General features: G+C 42.8%; 2 protein-coding genes across 12 annotated transcripts in view; one reads left to right on the forward strand and one right to left on the reverse strand.

The window, feature by feature from the left end:
• Positions 1 to 13,987, forward strand: part of ZRANB1 (zinc finger RANBP2-type containing 1) — a 78,024-nt gene extending 64,037 nt beyond the window's left edge. For all 3 annotated transcript variants that reach the window (XM_088842414.1, XM_088842415.1, XM_088842416.1), the window contains 5 exons: positions 1,684 to 1,882; positions 7,364 to 7,484; positions 9,220 to 9,349; positions 9,455 to 9,684; positions 10,856 to 13,987. In XM_088842414.1, coding sequence (XP_088698540.1) covers positions 1,684 to 1,882; positions 7,364 to 7,484; positions 9,220 to 9,349; positions 9,455 to 9,684; positions 10,856 to 11,074 — 899 coding nt within the window. In that variant the 3' untranslated portion in view covers positions 11,075 to 13,987. The remainder of the gene's footprint in view (positions 1 to 1,683; positions 1,883 to 7,363; positions 7,485 to 9,219; positions 9,350 to 9,454; positions 9,685 to 10,855) is intronic.
• A 268-nt stretch (positions 13,988 to 14,255) lies between these two features.
• The window catches only part of CTBP2 (C-terminal binding protein 2), a 174,051-nt gene continuing 168,850 nt past the window's right edge, over positions 14,256 to 19,456 (reverse strand). For all 9 annotated transcript variants that reach the window (XM_088842418.1, XM_088842423.1, XM_088842424.1 and 6 more), the window contains 5 exons: positions 18,611 to 18,825; positions 18,306 to 18,436; positions 17,657 to 17,784; positions 17,003 to 17,120; positions 14,256 to 15,615 (listed from right to left, as the gene is read on the reverse strand). In XM_088842418.1, coding sequence (XP_088698544.1) covers positions 15,435 to 15,615; positions 17,003 to 17,120; positions 17,657 to 17,784; positions 18,306 to 18,436; positions 18,611 to 18,825 — 773 coding nt within the window. In that variant the 3' untranslated portion in view covers positions 14,256 to 15,434. The remainder of the gene's footprint in view (positions 15,616 to 17,002; positions 17,121 to 17,656; positions 17,785 to 18,305; positions 18,437 to 18,610; positions 18,826 to 19,456) is intronic.

The raw sequence follows: 19,456 nt of genomic DNA on the forward strand, positions 1-19,456 counted from the left end.
ATCCATGTTGCTGCAAATGGCATTATTTCATTCTTTTTTATGACTGAGTAGTATTCCATTGTATATGTGTACCACCTGTTTTTATCCATTCATCTGTCAAGGGACATTTAGGTTGTTTTCATGTCTTGGCTATTGTGAAGTGTTGCTGTGAGCATAGGAGGAGCATTTGTTTATTTGAATTACGGTTTTGTCCAGGTATATGTCCAGGAGTGGGATTGCTGAATCAAATGGCAGCTCTATTTTTTTTAGTTTTTTCAAGAACCTCCATACTGTTTTCCATATTGGCTGCACCAGTAGTGCACGAGGGTGTTCCCTTTTCTCTACAACCTCTCCAGCATTTATATTTGTATACTTTTTAATGATGATCACTCTGACCAATCTGAGGTGGTATCTCATTGTAGTTTCAATTTGCATAATTCTAGTAATTAGTGTTAAGCATCTTTTCATGTGCCCTTTGGACATCTGTATGTCTTTGGAGAAATGCCTGGTTAGGTCTTTTTGCCCATTTTTTGGTAGAGTGGTTTTTCTGTGGTTGTGTTACATGAGAGCTGTTTGTATATTTTAGAAGTTAAGCGCTTTTTTGGTTGCATTGTTTGTAGATATTTTCTCCCTTCCGAACATTGTCGTCTCTTTTTGTTTATGGTGTCCTTTGCTGTGCAAAAGCTTTTAAGTTTGATTAGGTCCCATTTGTTTATTTTCCTTTTTTCTATTGCCTTGGAAGACTGACCTAAGAAAATATTAGTACAGTTCATGTCAGAGAATGTTTTGCCTTTGTTCTTCACTAGGAGTTTTATGATGTCATGTCATATATTTAAATTAAGTCATTTTGAGCATATTTTTGTATTTGGTGTGAAGACGTGTGCTAACTTTATTGATTTACATGAAGCTGTCCAACACTGCTTGTTGAGGAGGCTTTTTTCCCATTGTATAGTCTTACCACCTCTGTTGAAGATTAATTGACCATAGGGGTGTGTGTGTGTTTCTGGGCTGTTTTGTTCCATTGAGCCATGTATCTTTTTTTGTGTGAATACCATGCTGTTTTGATTACTGTAGCTTTACAGTCTTATCTGAAGTTTGGGAGGGTTGGACCTCCTACTTTGTCCTTTTTAAAAATTTTATTTGTTGTTTGGCTGTGCTGGGTCTTTGTTGCTGTGTGGGCTTTTCTCTAGTGGAGAGCAGGGGCTCCCCTCTAATTGTGGTGTGTGGACTTGTTGTGGTGGCTTCTCTGGCTGTGGTGTGTGGGCTCAGCAGTTGCAGCTCCTGGGCTCCAGAGCACAGATACGCTCAGCAGTGGCAGTGCTCAGACTTAGCTGCTCCTTGGCACGTGGGATCTTCCCAGGTCAGGGATTGAACCCATGTCTGCTGCATTGGCAGCAGACTCTTTACCCTGAGACACCAAGGAAGCCCTTGCTTTGTTCTTCTTTCTCAGGAGTGCCTTGGCAATTCTGGATCTTTTATGGTTCCATATAAATTTTAGGATTATTTATTCTAGTTCTTGGGTAGATGTCTTGGGTAATTTCATAGGAATTGCCTTAAGTCTGTAGGTTGCTTTAGGCAGTGTGGCCATTTTAAGAATATTAATCCTTTGAGTCTTAAGAGCATGGGATATCTTTCCATTTCTTTGAATCATCTTCAGTTTCCTTTATTGATGTTTTATATGAATATGTTAAATTCCTCATATAGAGTTAGAAGAAGAATCTCCAATTATAAACTGGTCGTTGGAATTGGCTACACGTTTGGACAGTCGACTGTATGCACTTTGGAACCGGACTGCAGGAGACTGCTTACTTGATTCAGTACTACAAGCTACCTGGGGCATTTACGACAAGGACTCGGTGCTTCGGAAAGCCCTGCATGACAGCCTGCATGACTGTTCTCATTGGTGAGCTGACATCCTTCCCTTTTGAAATCCAGGAGAGCGCTAGCTGAAACTTGTCTTTATAGCGGTTGGATGCTTTTTGTATGTTGTTTTTTTTATGGAAGCTGGGAGAGGGGGAAGCTTTGGTTTTAGACATTGAGATACTTTGAACATCGCAGTGGTTTCTGTATGTTTTGCTAAGCTTTAAAACAGAAACATTTGAATTTGTGGTAGTGGTCTTATTAAATATAGGAAGGTCTTTGCTCATATATTAAAGTAGCTATTATTTTGTATTTTTGTACAAGTTTAAGATATTATGTTGATTATGTATGACACGTTTTTCTTCCTTAGACAGATACTCCTAAGACCACATTTTTGTAATTTTGCAAATTTTCAAATCCACAGAAAAGTTAAATTCAGTCTGGTGGACCCTGGCATCCCCTTGGTTGGCTTGATCAGTGGTTGTTGATGGTTGACATTTTTCTCTATGTGCTCCATCTCTATATATTAAAGCAGAAACAGCTTGTTTTAGACACCGTGATGGTTTCTCCTTCGGTGTTTTATCCTGCATTTTTTAAGAACAAGGATATTCTACTACCCAGTTACATCCTCGTTACCACATCTAAGAAAGTCAGCACTGACTCAGTTATCTGATGGTTTAGTCATTTAGCCTTTGTCCAGTGGAGAGGACTTTGTGCCTTTTAGAGGAGGGAGACTGCTGTGGATTGATTTGGTATTGTGGGGAATACCATTCCTTTTGTGGTGTGGATTCATCAGGCCAGGTAAGCCTGATGCCATTAAGTGTCTGTCCTGTCTCACCTCTCTGGATCGGGGGGTGTGCTCATCAGACAACATCCTCGTGCTCTGGCTGTTTATGTGGGCCTGCCCACACTGAGAGAATGATAGTCATTTGGGGTATTGTGGTTTTATAGGTCTGCCTTGTAGGTTTGATTAATGTGTGTCTGCCCTGGAAAGATGGATCTGTTTTTTGGGTGTGCTCAGCCTGGAAGCTAGATCTGGATTTTGGTAAATCTACCATATTGCAAGTCCTTTAAAACAGGCAACCCTAGAGTCTTTCCTCTGGTGGTAATATCCTGCCTTTGTTGTAAGGTTGAAAGTGTACTGTAAATTTCAGCAGTGGTAACTAATGTTAGGACTGAAATTCAGTTTTGAGTCACTTGAAGTCTCAAAGTTTAATGTGCCATAATCTGAGGTAGAAAATGGGCTCGATGGCTGGTAGTGTGGGGAAGACCTGGGTCTTATGAGTGCAACCACGGTAAGTGCTGTTGCAGCAGATCTTTCAGGAATGGAGGCCTTAGTTCTAAAAGGATATTTCAGCCAGCATATGAACAGGCTTCTGAAAATAATGTCTCTCTTGGTTTGGTACCACCTCTTCCAGTCCCTGCCATACAGGGTCCTCACCTGATGTTTTACAGCTAAGGTGTACGAAGCTGCAAGGGTTATAGTGATCACATAGACATCTTTTTCAGCATCTTGAGGTGGAGATAGGATGGAGAGGGAATGAAGTTTATCAAGATGGGGAGGGAGGATGTGTTGCCATAGATTCAGAGCTTCGGTGACGTGAGTCAAATATATATGCCTTACTGAATAAGCATTAAAATGGTGACTATTTTGAGTTGTGACCAGTTTGTTGACTGGGGTCTTGTATGGCTATTACTATTAGAAGGTAGAATGAGAAGGCCAGCGTGTCACTTGTGCAGTCTCCTTTTAAATCAGTTCTTTTTTGCTAGGATTTCCTTTGCTTATAATCCCAGTCAGGTGGGATGAGACATTCTCTTACATTGTATAAAATATCTAAATGAGAATGGAGAACCTAGATAGTATATTAAAAAGCAGAGACATTACTTTGCCAACAAAGGTCCGTCTAGTCAAGGCTATGGTTTTTCCCGTGGTCATGTATGGATGTGACAGTTGGACTGTGAAGAAAGCTGATCGCCGAAGAATTGATGCTTTTGAACTGTGGTGTTGGAGAAGACTCTTGAGAGTCCCTTGGACTGCAAGGAGATCCAACCAGTCCATTCTGGAGGAGATCAATCCTGGGTGTTCATTGGAAGGACTGATGTTGAAGCTGAAACTGGAATACTTTGGCCACCTCATGCGACGAGTCGACTCACTGGAAAAGACTCTGATGCTGGGAGGGATTGGGGGCGGGAGGAGAAGGGGACGACAGAATGAGATGGCTGGATGGCATCACCGACTCGCTGGACGTGAGTTTGAGTGAACTCCGGGAGTTGGTGATGGACAGGGAGGCCTGTCGTGCTGTGATTCATGGGGTCGCAAAGACTCAGACACGACTGAGCGACTGAACTGAATTTTATTAAACCCTTCCCCCATCACTTCAAGATAGGCCATGTTTTTTTTTTAGTAGTTGCTGTGCTTTTCTGTTGAGTGCCTGTGATTTGAACTGATTCAGGTGCTCAAGATGGAATATCGTACTTGTCTTTGATTGACATGTCAATCCAAATAGAGAGTCAAGTGAGAGTAATATAAATGGGAAAAATCAGTTATTTTAGAAATACGATTCGTAGCCTAGTATTGTGCCTCTCTATGTATCAAATTTTATACTTAATATATTGCTGCTATTATTTAGAATAGACTAATATCTGTTCGATCAATTAAGAGTAAAAAATAAAAAGTTTTAATTTTATCTTTAGTTTATTTCTTGATGCAGATCAGGACCTTTATGTAGTTCACAATTTCTGATCTGTGTTATTTTCCTTCTTTCTAAAGAACTTCTTTGAATATTTATGAAGCAGGTCTCTGGCAACAAATTGCCTCCATTTTTGTCTGAAAAAGGATGTATTTCTATTTTAGTTAAAAAAAAAAAATTTTTTTGACTGTCCTGGGTCTTTGTTGCTACACGTGGGCTTTCTCTAGCTGTGGCGAGAGGGGCCTCTTTGTTGCGGCATGGGAGCTTCTCATTGTGGAGGTTTCACTTATGGAGCACAGGCTCTGGGAGCAGGGGCCTCAGTGGTTGTGGCACATGGCTCCAGAGCACAGGGTCAGGACTTGTGGTGCACAGGCTTAGTTGCCCTGCGGCACGTGGGCTCTTCCCCGACCAGGGATCAAACCTGTGTCTCCTGCATTGGCAGGTGGATTCATCCGCTGTGTCACGAGAGAAATCCTCTCATTTACTTTTGAAGGATAAATTCACAGGGTATAGAGTTCTAGGTTGGTGTTTTTTTCCCTCTCAACTTTAAAAAATATTTCACTTTCTTCTCTGCTTGCTTGTATGCATGGTTTCCGAGAAGTTGGTTATAATCCTTTTATTTTTCTATAGGTAGGTGTTTTTTATACTCTGTCTTCTTTCAGGGCTTTTTTCTTTAATTTTCTGTCGTTTGAATATGATGTGCCTAGGTGTGGTTTTTCTGGCAATTTTCCTTCTTGGTTTTCTCTGAGCTTCCTGAATCTGTGGTGTGGTGTCTGACATTACTTTGGTGAAATTCTCAGTGCTTACTGTTTCAAGTATTTCTTCCTGTTACTTTTTTCTCCCTCGTTACTGTCTGTGTTATATGTTGTACCTTTTATAGTTGTCCCACAGTTATTCTTCTGTATTTTTGTCCATGTTATCTTTCTTTTTAGATTTGAAGTTTTGTATTGATGTATCTTTAAGAGGTTCTTTCTTTAGCCAAGTCCAGTCTACTAATAAAGCTGTCAAAAATGCTTTCATTTCTGTTAGTGCTTATTTTTTTCACTCAAGTACTTGGTTTTTTGTTGAAAAATATTTTCATAAAATAAAGGTTTGTTTCTGGACTCTTGTTTTTTCCTGTTGATCTATATGTCTGTCTTTATGCCAGTGTTAGACTGTCTTGATGAGTATAGCTTTGTGGTAGGTTTTGAAATCAGGAATATTAAGTCTTCCAACTTTATCCTTCTTTTCTTGAGATTCTTTTTGCTATTCTGAAGACTTGGACTTCTCGGTAAATTTTAGGTTCTAGCTTCTGCAGAAAAGCCCTCTGGGATTTTGATAGAAACTGCACTGAATGTGGAGATTAATTTCGGGAGCGTGATCAATAGAGTGTTGAGTCTTAGCGTCCGTGACCCTGAATTGACTTTTGAAGGTTGAACCAAACTCGTGTTGCTGCCTCACTTGGTCTCAGGTTCGGATTGTGTCCCTGTCTGAGCCAGGCAGATTGACAGTTAGGTCTTTGTGGTGGGTGTGATTTTTAAATATATCTTTGAACCCCTTTATTCTGCAGTCTTCTTTAGTTTTGAGTGCAGTCATCATTTGATTTCTGGCAAATTTAGCTGTCTCAATATTAAAATGATTTTAGGCACTAACCAAGAAATTTCTTACCACATACATCTTTCAGTTTGTAATAACTTTCTCTTTCACAGTAATTCTGCTGAACTGATAGCAAAACAATGTATTTTGTCATTTATGCGTTAAAATATATTTCTTGTATATCTTAGGTATTTTAAAAGAGGGATATCCATATTTTATTTTTAAACATTTGGCATTGAAACTTACATTCCTGAATTATAAAGAAAAAGCCTGTGGTTACTGGAAATAGAAAAAAGTTTTTTTCTAATCAAGAGTTAAGCCTCTGTAACATTCTATTTTAAATCTAAGAAAACATTAATATACTTTTTACAAAACCCTGCATTAAGTTAAAGAAACGCGTGACACTAAGACATTTAATACCTTAACTTTTCAACAATAGCAAGAGAATGTTTTCTGATCTTTTTATTCTTCAGGTAGAATTCAAGTACATAGAAGTATTGGGGCTTTATAGTTCATTCTATGTGAGAGGATTGTAATGTTACAAACTGGTTAATCTGTCTTCAGAGGCCTTTGCTGGTTTGTTTGTAAGACAGTGGATCACAGTTCTCAATGTAATTATATCTGGCGTTATTTAATTGTATACTTGATGTTATAAAGAAAAAGAATGTTTTGTTTTAGTAATTCAGTCTACCAGTGGCCTAGTTTGAGTTTTCATCTTCATAGTTTATTAGAATGAAGTGTTTAGAGAGGTATTAAGCATGAAGAGGTGATTACTTTTGTACCTGCATTTTTTTATTATAATGTGATATTCAAATAATTTTATGTAATGAAATCTCAAGGAAGTGATTTTGATATTCTCATAAATACATGGGCTATTTCTAAATCTGTGACCAAGTAGTAGATACTATTCATTAATGGAGTAAAGTGTCTTTGATTTTATTCAAACTCTCAGATGATTTTGAGTGTTTTTCATTTGTAAACCAATAGCAGACAGTTGAAATCAGCTGTTCTTGTCATTAGTGTTTGAGGTTCTGATGAAAGTTTGGTGGTGGTGAATCAGATTATGTCTGAAGATATGTTAAAAAATGTCTGCTAGCAGAATGGAGGCATTTTTAATTGGAAAAATTTACTTCAAGCCAGGTAAAATGAATTATTAAATCTGTGCATATGAAGTGCTTAAAGAGTACGTTAAATAAATGATTAGAACACTAAATGAACTGTTTATAGAAAGGCTTCTTTTTTACTGTGTTGCTTTTTAGGTTTTATACACGTTGGAAAGATTGGGAGTCCTGGTATTCTCAGAGCTTTGGTTTACATTTTTCCTTGAGAGAAGAACAGTGGCAAGAAGACTGGGCATTTATACTGTCTCTTGCTAGTCAGGTAAGAATGCTTCCAGGCATGTTGCTTCTCTGAAAAGAGTGAGGCAGCTGCTCTGCATGCCTTGGTTTACCGTGAGACCACGTTGGCGCAGAGTGGTACAGAGGAGAGTCGTGGCGTCAGGTGACTCGGGTTCCACTGACTGCTGTTCATTGGCTCTGCGACCATAGGCCTCACTGCCCAATAGGGCAGGCAGTGTGTTTTTACATTAAGTGGTTGGAGAGCTGTCAGAGTGAACATTTACTTGGTGACTCTAACCGCTTAGATGCTTCCTCAGAGTGAGCTTCAGTTATGTTGTCCTCACGGAGAGGCAGCTTTTGGGGATCAGCAGACACACACTGCTGCATATAAAATTGATAACTAAAGACCTGCTGTGTAGCACAGGGAACTCTAATGATCTTTATAGGAAAAGAGTCTAAGAAAGAGTGGATGTATGTCTGTGTATAAGTGATTTCACTTTACTGCAGAAACTAGCACAACATTGTAAATAAACTATATTTTTAAAAAAAATGGTGGCTTTATGCCTGCTTTACCCACCTGTGGGTTAGCTCCCGTTCTGTGTCCAAGAGCACTCACTGATAATGGGCACTCCTGTGCTGATGGTGTGCTGTCAGGCCCCTGAGGATCAAGTTGTGGTCTTCTTAGGGCTCCCCGGTTGATGCTCTGTCCACGTGAGGTAGGCCAAGGAGAAGGTTCTGTGGACAGAAGTGATTGGGAATGAACTTTTATAGATGTGTCAAGTTGTCTCTCAGACGCATGCTAGTTTTGTGAAGTGTTATTAATATACTTCCCTCATAGCTCAGTTGGTAAAGAATCTGCCCGCAGTGCCGGAGACCCCAGTTCGGTTCCTGGGTCAGGAAGATTCGCTGCAGAAGGAATAGGCTACTCACTCCAGTATTCCTGGGCTTCACTTGTGGCCTGGCTGGTAAAGAATTCTGCCTGCAATGCGGGAGACCTGGGTTTGATCCCTGGGTTGGGAAGATCCCCTGGAGAAGGTAAAGGCTACCCACTCCAGTATTCTGGCCTGGAGAATTCCATGGACTGTACATACAGTCCGTGGGGTTGCAAAGAGTCAGACATGACAGAGTGACTTTCACTTTCATTAATATACTGAACTGTAAAGTTCATGTATATGCACAACAAATCACTTCTTTGCAGAAAACACCATAATTCATTAGTACCATGTGAGGAAATTCCTTCTGTCTTTAGGCCATTTGGGCAGGGTTCACACTTTGGGCAGGGTACATGTCTGAGACATGTACCTGCTGTAAAGGTGCCATCAGAATTGTTGCTGAGGGAAGGAGATCAGTTGAGTATTCTTGTGTTAGGTGATATGGCCATTTGCAAGCTGTTTGTATTCCTGTGAGACAGTCAAACTCATCTTTTCACTTCAGGAGGACCCTGTTGTAGGTAATACTTTCATGAGGAACTTAACCAGAAGGCAGTTATATAAATAAAACTTCCTTGGTTCTCTTAATCTGTTATTCCGCAGATCTGTTTGGTTCTTGAGTTTTGGATAGCCAAGGTTATCTGAATATAAGCTTTGCAGATTTTTTTTATTGGACTTTGCTATTTGAGGAACCACTCTTTAGCTTGACCGCAGTAGTACCATGTATTTTTTTTAATGAGTAGAGATGGTGTGCTGGAGGAGGGCAGCATTTTGTTATATGTGTCAGTTTTCCAGGGTGGTAGTGGATGTTTTAAAGAGAAATGCTTTCTTTTGTTTTGTTCTATACAGCCTGGAGCAAGTTTGGAGCAGACTCACATTTTTGTACTTGCACATATTCTTAGACGACCAATTATAGTTTATGGAGTAAAATATTATAAAAGTTTTCGGGGAGAAACTTTAGGATATACTCGGTTTCAAGGTAAACCATTATCATTAGTATTTTGGAACTTTCTTGTTTATTATTTTAAGGCACATTGCAGTCACATCCTGAAAATCCCATTGTGATTTTCTTCCCTCTCTCCAGGTGTGTATTTGCCTTTGTTGTGGGAACAGAGTTTTTGTTGGAAAAGTCCGATTGCTCTGGGCTATACAAGGGGCCACTTCTCTGCTTTGGTTGCCATGGAAAATGACGGCTATGGTAACCGAGGTGCCGGTGCTAACCTGAACACCGATGACGATGTCACCATCACATTTCTGCCTCTGGTCGACAGTGAGAGGAAGTTACTCCACGTGCACTTTCTTTCTGCTCAGGAGGTAAGACGCCTGTTTCTCGCATTAACTGATTACAGTAGCAGCACTGTGCCAGGACCTGGCCTTGTGTGTCTTTTGGGTGTGCTGTTATCTGCACTACTGCTTACAGTGTTGAATTTGGTCATGGTAATTGTCACTTTGTATAAATACGAGTCGGACAGACTGAAATTTACCTTTTCAGAACAGCTGTGTAGGATGTGTTGTGTGGAGATAAAGCAGTGAAGATGAAAGTCCATGCCCTCAGGTAGTGATGAGTGCTGAGGAGAAGTAAAAAGATGGGGTGAGGGGGAAAGGGAGGGGTGGGGGTTCAGGGTATCGGTGACTGAACTGGGGGGTGAGGTAAGGTGTCACCGAGGAGGTGGCGCCTGAATTGAGACTTCCAGAGGAGGGAGTCTTGCAGAAACTGGGGGAGGAGAGTTGTAGCAGAGGGAATTGAAAGGCCAGTGTGGCTTGTGGGGACTGGCGAGGGGGACAGGAGGCTGAGGCTACGGGGTGGCAGTCAATTTCTGACGTTTACTCTGGGTGAGCTGGGGAGCCAGCATAAACTGAGCTGGCCAGTTTGCATAGCAGAGGCGCACTGGCCGCGCAGGTGAGACTAGGTACCTGGGCAGTGATGGGAGCAGCAGGTAGGAGCTCCCTGTAGCCGCAGGGAAGTGAAGTGATGAGAAGGTGTGAAAGAACACTCACAGAAAACCCATATTCTTATAAAAAGTATTGGTCTTTTATTTAATATACTAGTAATTATTATAAAACTTTTATAAGCATAACATTAAGAAAAAAATTCATAGATAATTTTTGTAACTTCACCCTATACATAACTTTCTGAGCAAACTTACCTTGTTCTTTTTGAAGCTGCAACTTTTCTTTCTGGTCTTTTCTTTGCCAGAATCAGTGTATTGGATAACACTTGCTTTTTGCTATTAATCAAACAAATGAACTTATCATTAGGCTGTTCTTCCCTCTAGGTTTGTCTGTGAATTTTCAAGTTGATATTTTTTCCTATTTACCTATAGGGTTTTAAACATAAAATTGACGAGAGTAGAATCCATGTTGAAACACTTCGTTGCTTTGGCCCTTTCATTAATCATACCAGCTGTAGATCTCTGTGAAATTTTTCCTGTCAGGTCTCTGATCTGTCATATTATTTTTCCTTCTCTTCACATTCCTCTAAAAGCTAGGTAATGAGGAACAGCAAGAAAAACTGCTCAGGGAGTGGCTGGACTGCTGCGTGACTGAGGGGGGCGTTCTCGTGGCCATGCAGAAGAGTTCTCGGCGGCGAAATCACCCCCTGGTCACGCAAATGGTAGAAAAATGGCTTGACCGCTACCGACAGATCAGGCCTTGTACATCCCTATCTGATGGAGAGGAAGATGAAGACGATGAAGATGAGTGAAAATCCAAGAACAGAAGACCAAGGTATCAGCTCTGTGGGGGACCCCACATGAGTGTGTTGCTCCAAGCAGAGCGCACGGCATGGAATGAAGCGAGCCTGGCAGGATCTGCTTGGAAGGGTTTTTTCTGATCCACCCCCAACAGAGACGATGTGTCTGCTGCATGAGGAGACAGAGAACTTTGGACTACAGTTTGTAAAAAAGAAACAAAAAACTAATTTTATTAAGACAGAACTTTTTTCCTTTCAGATTGTAAATCTGTCTATAAATGTAACGCATGTGGTTGTGTAAGAAGTTGTGTAATAGGAAAAGTTGTACCAGCATCTTCATATTACTGAGCAGTTTTTCCAGCATGGGCACCTCCAAAAGCACATGGCAGGTCACTCTTTGTTCCTTTGAGATGATTATTTTTAAAGTAGAACCTGGCATTCTGCTTCAATCTTAAAAGATCCGTTTTACATTCTGTCCCACTGGAGCTCGTTAGCGATCTGGAAACTGTACGGATTACCCACAGTGAGCGGCAGGAATGAAAACAAGCTTTTATTTTTATCAGCAATTTAGTTCCTGTTGTGCCCAATAAAGCCAGATCTTTAAGGAACAAACCTTAAGAAAAGTCAGAACTTGTTATTGAGTGAACTTCACGCAGACATCGTTCCCTTGTTTTGAAAAGGGTTTTGGTTTCTCTTGTCTTTTTTCAGTTTCTGATAAGCCGCCTTTCAGTATTTAGGTATTTATTTGTTTGGAAGAGTGCTCTTAAACTGAGGCTTCCTCCACCAGACTCTGGGCAGCAGTCTCCTTGTGATTTGTTACCCCGTGGATGTACATTAGGGCAGTGGTTGGGGAGCCAGCCCATTCGAACTGAATGAATTATGTGAAGTCTGCTCACTTGCCTTTGTGGACATTAGACTCCCAGGTTGCCGTGCAGAGGGTCTTTGGATACTTTATCATCAACTCTGCTTTAAGCAAATTGTGTTAGAAAGGCATGCCTTTGCTTGGGCTAATTGTCAATTTCCGTTCAGAATAGAATAAAGATTTTAAGAATGCAGTAAGGTGGTTAAATGCATTGTATAATGAATTTCTCAGTGAGTAGTCTGAGAATTTTTGCATGTTGGTTAATTATGGCCATTCTTATTTAAAGTTATAACTATAATCTTAGGTAGAAAAACTTTCTATAAAAGTATTATTTGACCACTTCAGGTATACATTCAATACTGGGTAAAAATATCAGACCTATCTCAGGAACACAAAAAGACTTAGTGTCCTGATAAGCACTTTGTAGACTATTGATGTGGCAAGGAATTTCAAACGCACATACACACACTGTTTCCCTTTGATAAAAAGGCTGTGAAAACTTTTAAATATTTGCTTCTTGTTTTCTTCTAAGTTCTATTTAGACGGTATTGAAATGTGCACAACCTCAGATTTGATGCTGAAATACTAAAAATAGTAAAATACCTGTGAGATGTCATCTCTTTAGTTCTTTTTTCCCTCCCTGAAAGGCATTCCCAGGATGAGAGGATCGCTGCTGCTGCATGCTAAAACTTGCAGGAAGAATATTTGCAATTGGATTCCATATTTTGATATATTAGTATGTTACTGTTTCAAGGGGCTGGTGTTTTCGTACAAAATTGACCCTCTGGTTTGCTTTTGTTTTGGACAGGAATTAAGCAAGGATTTGGAAGGTTGCCATTCTGACTGCTTAGCATAGCATCCCTATGAACTTTTCTTCATATATAGGAAGAATTCTGTAGTGGCTAGACAACCCATTCTAGTTGCAGTTAAGCCAGTTGAAGAAGCCAAAGAGAAAGGTTTGAGGGAGCAGCATCTGGTGGCTAGGGTCTCCAGGACAGTCAGTACTGTTTAGGAAGCTGCGGCTCGGTCTTCAGCCTCTGTGTGCTGTGTCTGCTGAGTGATGTGTCCCCTGAGGTGCCTCTTTATTTATATAGATCAGTGTCCCTGGCCACATCTAGCTTAACAGGTACAGCATTCTTCCCTGTGGGAAAGAACTATATGTGTGTGTGTGTGTGTATGTATGTATATATATGACTCCAGTTCCTAGGCTTCAGATGGGGCAGAGCTTTAAATTCACAGCAGATTGGCTGGTGGCTAACATTTTGGTGAGTCAGTGCTATGTTAAGCTCTTGAACTGCCAAACAGCGATAACTATCGTCCCAAGACAGAACTTGCAGTCCTTTCTCAGATCCCATGTGGTGGGTGACTTTTGGTTGACTTTGGACAGTAATACCTTAACCATATGGAGTTGACTTTACGGTTCCTCTTCTTGGGAGAATACAGTGTGGTGGTTTCTGTTCTAATTAACAGCCCAGGTGCACCATGGATTTGGACCTGCCTCTTCATGTTTTTGGCTCTTGGGCTCGTCCCGTGACAGACTAGCCTGTGTTAAGGGGACGCAGAGGCGGTGGGGTCTCCTTGGTGTGCAGATGTCATCCCCGCACTGATTACCCGTTTGACAAGCGGTTATGAAGATGACAGTGAACCGCCGCTCCGCTCCCCGAGTGATGATGTAGGTCAGTCACCATGCGCTCCACCTCGCTCCCCGTCAGGTGGTTTCAGTGTACTTTTTCATGGGAGAGTTGGGACGGGACCACCACGAGAAAGTGAGAGAGGAGGTGGACATTTTCTGTCGCCATGACTTTAATGGAAAGAGGCGGGTGTAGCTGGACTTGTTGGACGTAACCAGCATTTACAGGGGGATTTAATGCTGTTTAAGAAAGGAAGACTCATTAAATCAACTGAAAGTTCTTAATACATGGAAATGACTCATGTTATTTTGTAACATTTCTTTGTAAATATCATTTACAAACAATTTTTTGAGATTAACCTCCCTTCCTGCATTAATGCTTGGGTCAGGTAATTTTACTTTTGGGTAAATTAAAATCAAAACTAAAACTTTATCAATTTTGTTTCTTGAATTGACTTAGTCCTAACCCACCCATTTCATCTTAAGGATGGACATATGTGAAGTTTTAGTTTATCACATGAAGTAATTATCAATCAGCATTCTTGATTCTGGTTATGAAATAGATAGGAAAGTATTGTTAATCTTTGAACCTTGGAATAACAAAAGTTGGGAAAGAAATGGGCTAATTGAAAATGCAGTTAACATCTCGAGAGAACTTTTACATTAGTGAGATGTACTTGAATTTCAAAGCTTAACAGAAATTTTTATTACTTTTTATTGAAAACTGCACTGAACGCTAAATGTCCACCTTTACAATAAACAAATACAGTAACGGTAACTCACACTAAAACAAAACATACTTCTGATAGCCATTATTTTTCTGTTTGGGACAGTTTTAAAGGTTTTTTTTTTTTGTCACAAAAACAGGAATGTACCTATACAAAGGCTCAAAATAGGCCATCTTTTAAACAAAAAGGCGATGATTCACAAAAGACTATGAATATAACATGTAACTAGTTGATACAAATCTAATAGGATTTGTTAAAATCAGTCACATCTAATAACACACCTGAAGTGTTCTTGTATAAAATATCACGTGAAGAAAAGAAGACTTTATCAATGTCTAAAAAAGTGGGTTTGTTCATAGACAATCTGACAAGTTACCATAAAAAGTGTTTCCTGAGACATAAGGAAATGCAACATTATTCTTCTTGAACCCTTTCAGTTCAAGACTTTCCACTCAATAAAATAGCTGAGGATCTGAAACTGAGAAAATATATTTGAGTACAAACAGCTTGTGAAACTTAATACTTTTTTCTTTTTTTTGCATCATCAGAGGGTTTTACTGAACTCACAACCAACTTGCCCGCTCAGTACACAGTTCAGATGGGGGAGAATTCTCCTTACAGGAGCCTGTACTGTCTTCAATCCTGTGTTTGCGGTGTCTAACACAGGCAGACAGCCTTCTCCCCATTTTGTAGTAATTTAATCTTCCTATCAGCAAAAGAGGTAACCAGCCCCGTGGACCGAAGGGACCAGAGTCATAGGGTGGGGATTTCCTCTTAATATTTTATTTTGATGTTTGGAACTCTTGATGCAACATTCTAGAGCAAGGTGTTCAGGACCTCCTGTGCCCAAGGGACTGATAAAGGAAAAAGATCTATTTATTCTTTGTGATTTGATGCACAGATGAAAAACTTAACACACAATAACAGAAGTTGGTCGTTACTAAATCGCGTCCTAGCCTCTGAGCGCTTCCGCAAGCGGACGCCGTCTCCAGCCTCCCACGCCTCGGCTTCCAGCTCTTTGTAGCTGCAGCACTGCTGTGTCAGTGATGCTCAGTTAAAAAGACGGTCAAGTTCCTTTTTTCTTAGTTCATTTGTTTTTCACTGTCTCTTGGTCCCAGGTGTGTCTGAATGACTACCTTCCGTCACTCGCTGCTATTGCTCGTTGGGGTGCTCGCGATTGTCCCCGTGTTTCGTGGGCTGGTTGGGAGAGGGAGCTTGGGAGGGATGTGCCACTGTGGGGAGGTTGTGGGTCACCGGGATGCCTCCGGGGATGATCCCTTCCATGGCAGCAGGAAGTCCTCCCGGAGCCACGCCCACAATGCCTGGCGGGTATCTGAGGAGCGCACAAGAGAAAGGGCTGGTCAGGAAGTTGCTGACCTCTTGGCTCTGCCTTTTTTATGGAATATATATAATAATTTCCCACCTCCAAAGCAAGGAGAAATCCACACAGGAAATTTAAACACTGACATCTAATTCATAAACAATAAAGCACTAATTTTATAACTTTTAGACGACAGTAACCCATACTGTGTGTGGGGAAACTGTTTCGCACTGGGTAAACATTTTTGTACGAGACAGACTCAAGTTCTCCCGGTCTATTATTATCAACGGATTTAATGATTTCCTAACAGCATGGGCTTCCCTTGTGGCTCAGCTGGTTGAGAATCTGCCTGCAGTGCGGGAGACCTGGGTTCAATCTCTGGGTTGGGAAGATCCCCCGGAGAAGGGAAAGGCCATTCACTGCAGTATTCTGGCCTGGAAAATTCCATGGACTCTATAGTCCATGGGGTCGCAAAGAGTCGGACACAACCGAGTGACTTCCACTTCACTAACAGCATGAAGTGCGCTTACTAAGTGTGACTTCCTACAGTGGTTGGTTTTGTGCTCCAGGAACCTGAGATGTGGAAGGGCAGCAGGGGAGCTGGAGGCCTGCCCCCTGAAGATATGAAGGGCAGCTGAACATGGGTTCGTCTTAGACTGCAGGCACACGGGTGGCGGTATGTGTGTGCGCAGTGCACAAACGTGACTCAGGACATTCCACATTCTTTGAGGATAGAGCCTATAGGAGGCAGGGGTTTAGAATTCATCTGAGTTTCCCAACCCTTCACACTTGCGGTAACGGGGCTGGTGTTTCTCTCTGGGAGCTATGCCACCCCTCATCCTATGGCCTGTGACAGTGACTCTTGTCAGGGACCACCCAAGGGGACTCTTGACGGACAGGATCCCTGTGAACTGCAAGCCCCTCCAGCACAAGCAGTTTTCCTAGGGGCCAAGGAGCCTTGCTGTGTCTAGAGGAATAATTTTAGGATGTGACCCTTAAGGGGTACAGGGGAATCCAATCTGGGGCTAGGCTCAAGTGCGGCTTGAAAATGCTTAGGAGGATAAACCACAAGCAGGACTTTCAACAGAAGCTGTGAAATGTAAATACAGCCACGGGACCAGGGAAGAAATAGCTGAGCTCCGCCTGACCAGAGCAGGAGCTTCCATGCACAGGTCCTGTTACATGCATTAAATATTTAATTACATCCTGGCACAGGGGTTCAAAGTCTGGATCCTTTAAAATAGGAATTTCAATTCTCGGCTCTGCCCCAAAACTTAAAATTTGCTCCACCGAAACCAGGGATGAGGGGACGGGACTGGATTTCCCGCCAGTGCTTCAGTTGGCTTTATGCCCCCGGCCCCACCCCCTGGAGCAGGGCCCTGGCCATTCCTCTCCTCACCTGTATGTGGCACCATTGAGCTCTGGATGAATTGCTTGCTGATCTATTACTGACCAGGGAGCTGTTGTGACAAAGAATTCCTTGTTCACACAGTTTCTTAAGCTCTCTGGGATGCGACCTGGAATAAGATGATTGAAATTAATCATATAATGAAATTAAATATTATACTTAGCTGTTTTGGGGGAACAACTACCATGCTAGTCTCTCTCCTTTTAAAAAAGACTTCGATGTGGACCATTTTAAAAGTCTTGGTTACAATACTGTATATGTTTTGATTTTTTTGGCCACAAGGCTTGTGGGAATCTTCGCTCCCGATCAGGGAATCAAACCCGCACGCCCTGCACTGGAAGGCAAAGTCCCAACCACTAAGCCTCCAGGGAAGTTTCCCCAAGTCTCTTACTCGTTAATAGGAAGGGCTGGCTCTTAAAATTTCCCAACATACGACCTGTTCCAGGTCTGAGCCACATGGGTCCCTCAGCCTAACAGAAGGGCGGCTCCCCCTCCAGGTCCACAAAACTTCACATTGGCTAATACAAAAGGGGTTTCCTCTGACAGAAGCATGGCCCAATTCACTCTGATTTCTTCAACTTGACCCCTAAAAGCAATTCCTGCCCACGGCAAGCCCTCTCACCCCGACGTCTGCGGCCTGCTCACCTGTGATGGCCCGGCGGATCTCGGTGGCAGCCGCCTCCCTCATCTCCAGTGAGGCTTGCTCACTATACCAGGCTGTGTGGGGAGTACAGATGAGATTCGGTGCATCTTTCAAGGGACCCTGAGCAAAGCTGGTTGAATGTACAAAAACATAGGAAATGAGACGAGTGCACATCACTCGCTGTTTGGTCAAATGGGAGCTCTTGGCCATGTGGGATATTAGCTGACGCAGATAAAACAGGGACTCTGCAGTGTGTGTACTAGGGGGTTGGGACTTTCAGAACCCACTCATTCAACTGCTCTGTAATTACAGTGTCAGGAGTACTCGGGAAGAGGAAACAGTTCTATGGAGGACTGGCCGGCCTGCCTCTCACTGGGATGGGCGGGCTATGGACACAGCCTGCTCTCCATCACTATTTTTCTGCCTGCCCCCTTTCTGGTGATCTTTGGGGGAACTCCTAGCCCTTTTGCCCTTATTGAGAATACAGCACATCCCTTAGAAGAACAGAGTCCTTTAGCATCTGGTTAAAGCCGCCTCCCCAGGAGCCCCAAGTTCACAGCAAGGATTCGGGTGAGGACCTCGGTCCTACAAGTCCCTGTGTTGAGTCCCGAGCTCCAGCTGCAAACAGTTCCACAGTCTCCCCAAACCCACCTGAAAGGCTCCGACTCGTGCACGTCGAGGGCTGCCCCTCGTATCCTGCCTTCTTTGAGAGCTTGGGCTAAGGCTTTCTCGTCCACCAGTCCGCCGCGGGCCGCGTTCACTAGGAAGGCGCCTTGCCTCATCTGGGGAAGGTGGCGGGAGAGAAGCTGGTGAGCAGATGCTGCCCCCTCGGGAGGTGCTGGTACCGAGGTTTCAGGAGGAAAGTGGGGCTGCAGTGGAGGTTGGTGGGTCCACGGACATTTCCCATTTCCCCTTTCATTCAGAGAGAAGTTCTCCAGTGTCTTGCTTCCATTTACCTGCTTTATAGTGAAGTCGTTGATGAGGTGGTGGTTATGTTCGTTGAGATTGCAGTGCAGGGAGACGCAGTCGCTCTGGTACAGTAAGTCCTGCAGGGTATAGACCCTCTGCACGCCCAGGGACCGCTCCGTCCCATCCTGCAAGTAGGGGTCATAAAATAGGACGCTGAATCCAAAGGCCTTGGCTCGAACGGCAACCGCCTGCCCCGTGCGACCTGTGCGGAAAGAGAGTGTCGCAGTGAGTGAGGCCGGCCCCTCCTGCTGCTCCTCGTCGCCAGGCTGGGGGTCCTTGCGGGGTGTGCCCCACCTCTGCTGCCTGATTATTTCTGGGACCGGGAACCTGGGCTAGCCATGCCTGCTAGCAGTTCGAGCCAAGCAGTGGTGGCTGCTGGAGGAACTGAACACCCAAGGTTGGGCAATGCCACGCCAGCACTTCCTTCCTGGGTCACTTGGGTGGAAGCCGGGCCAGCTCCCTGGGTGAGCAGTGCAGTGCTTATCAACTGTACTTACTACCAGATGTTGCTTTTTCCAAAACAGCCATTATTATGCACATTTTCAAACATAAACATAAGCAGAAAGAACAGCCTAGTGGCCTCCACGTGCCTGTCTCCTACCTCCCAACCACCAACATTCTCTCCCCTTGTATTTATCATCCCCTCCTTGTTTGCTTACACAGCAGCTTTCTTAAGCTGAGCTTCATCTCGTTATTGCTCTCTGTCGAATAGGGAAGGTTCTTTTATGTAATTACCACCAGGTTTGTTTGCTCACGAAGGCGGTAAAATGAAACTGATTACTGCGCTCTGGCCTGAGCACTCATCACCATGGGGAACCGGCCTGGTGGGGCTC

The sequence above is a fragment of the Moschus berezovskii genome, chromosome 12 (assembly GCF_049115385.1).
Source record: "Moschus berezovskii isolate FMDL1 chromosome 12, NW_MosBer_1.0, whole genome shotgun sequence".
Lineage (NCBI taxonomy): Eukaryota > Metazoa > Chordata > Mammalia > Artiodactyla > Moschidae > Moschus > Moschus berezovskii.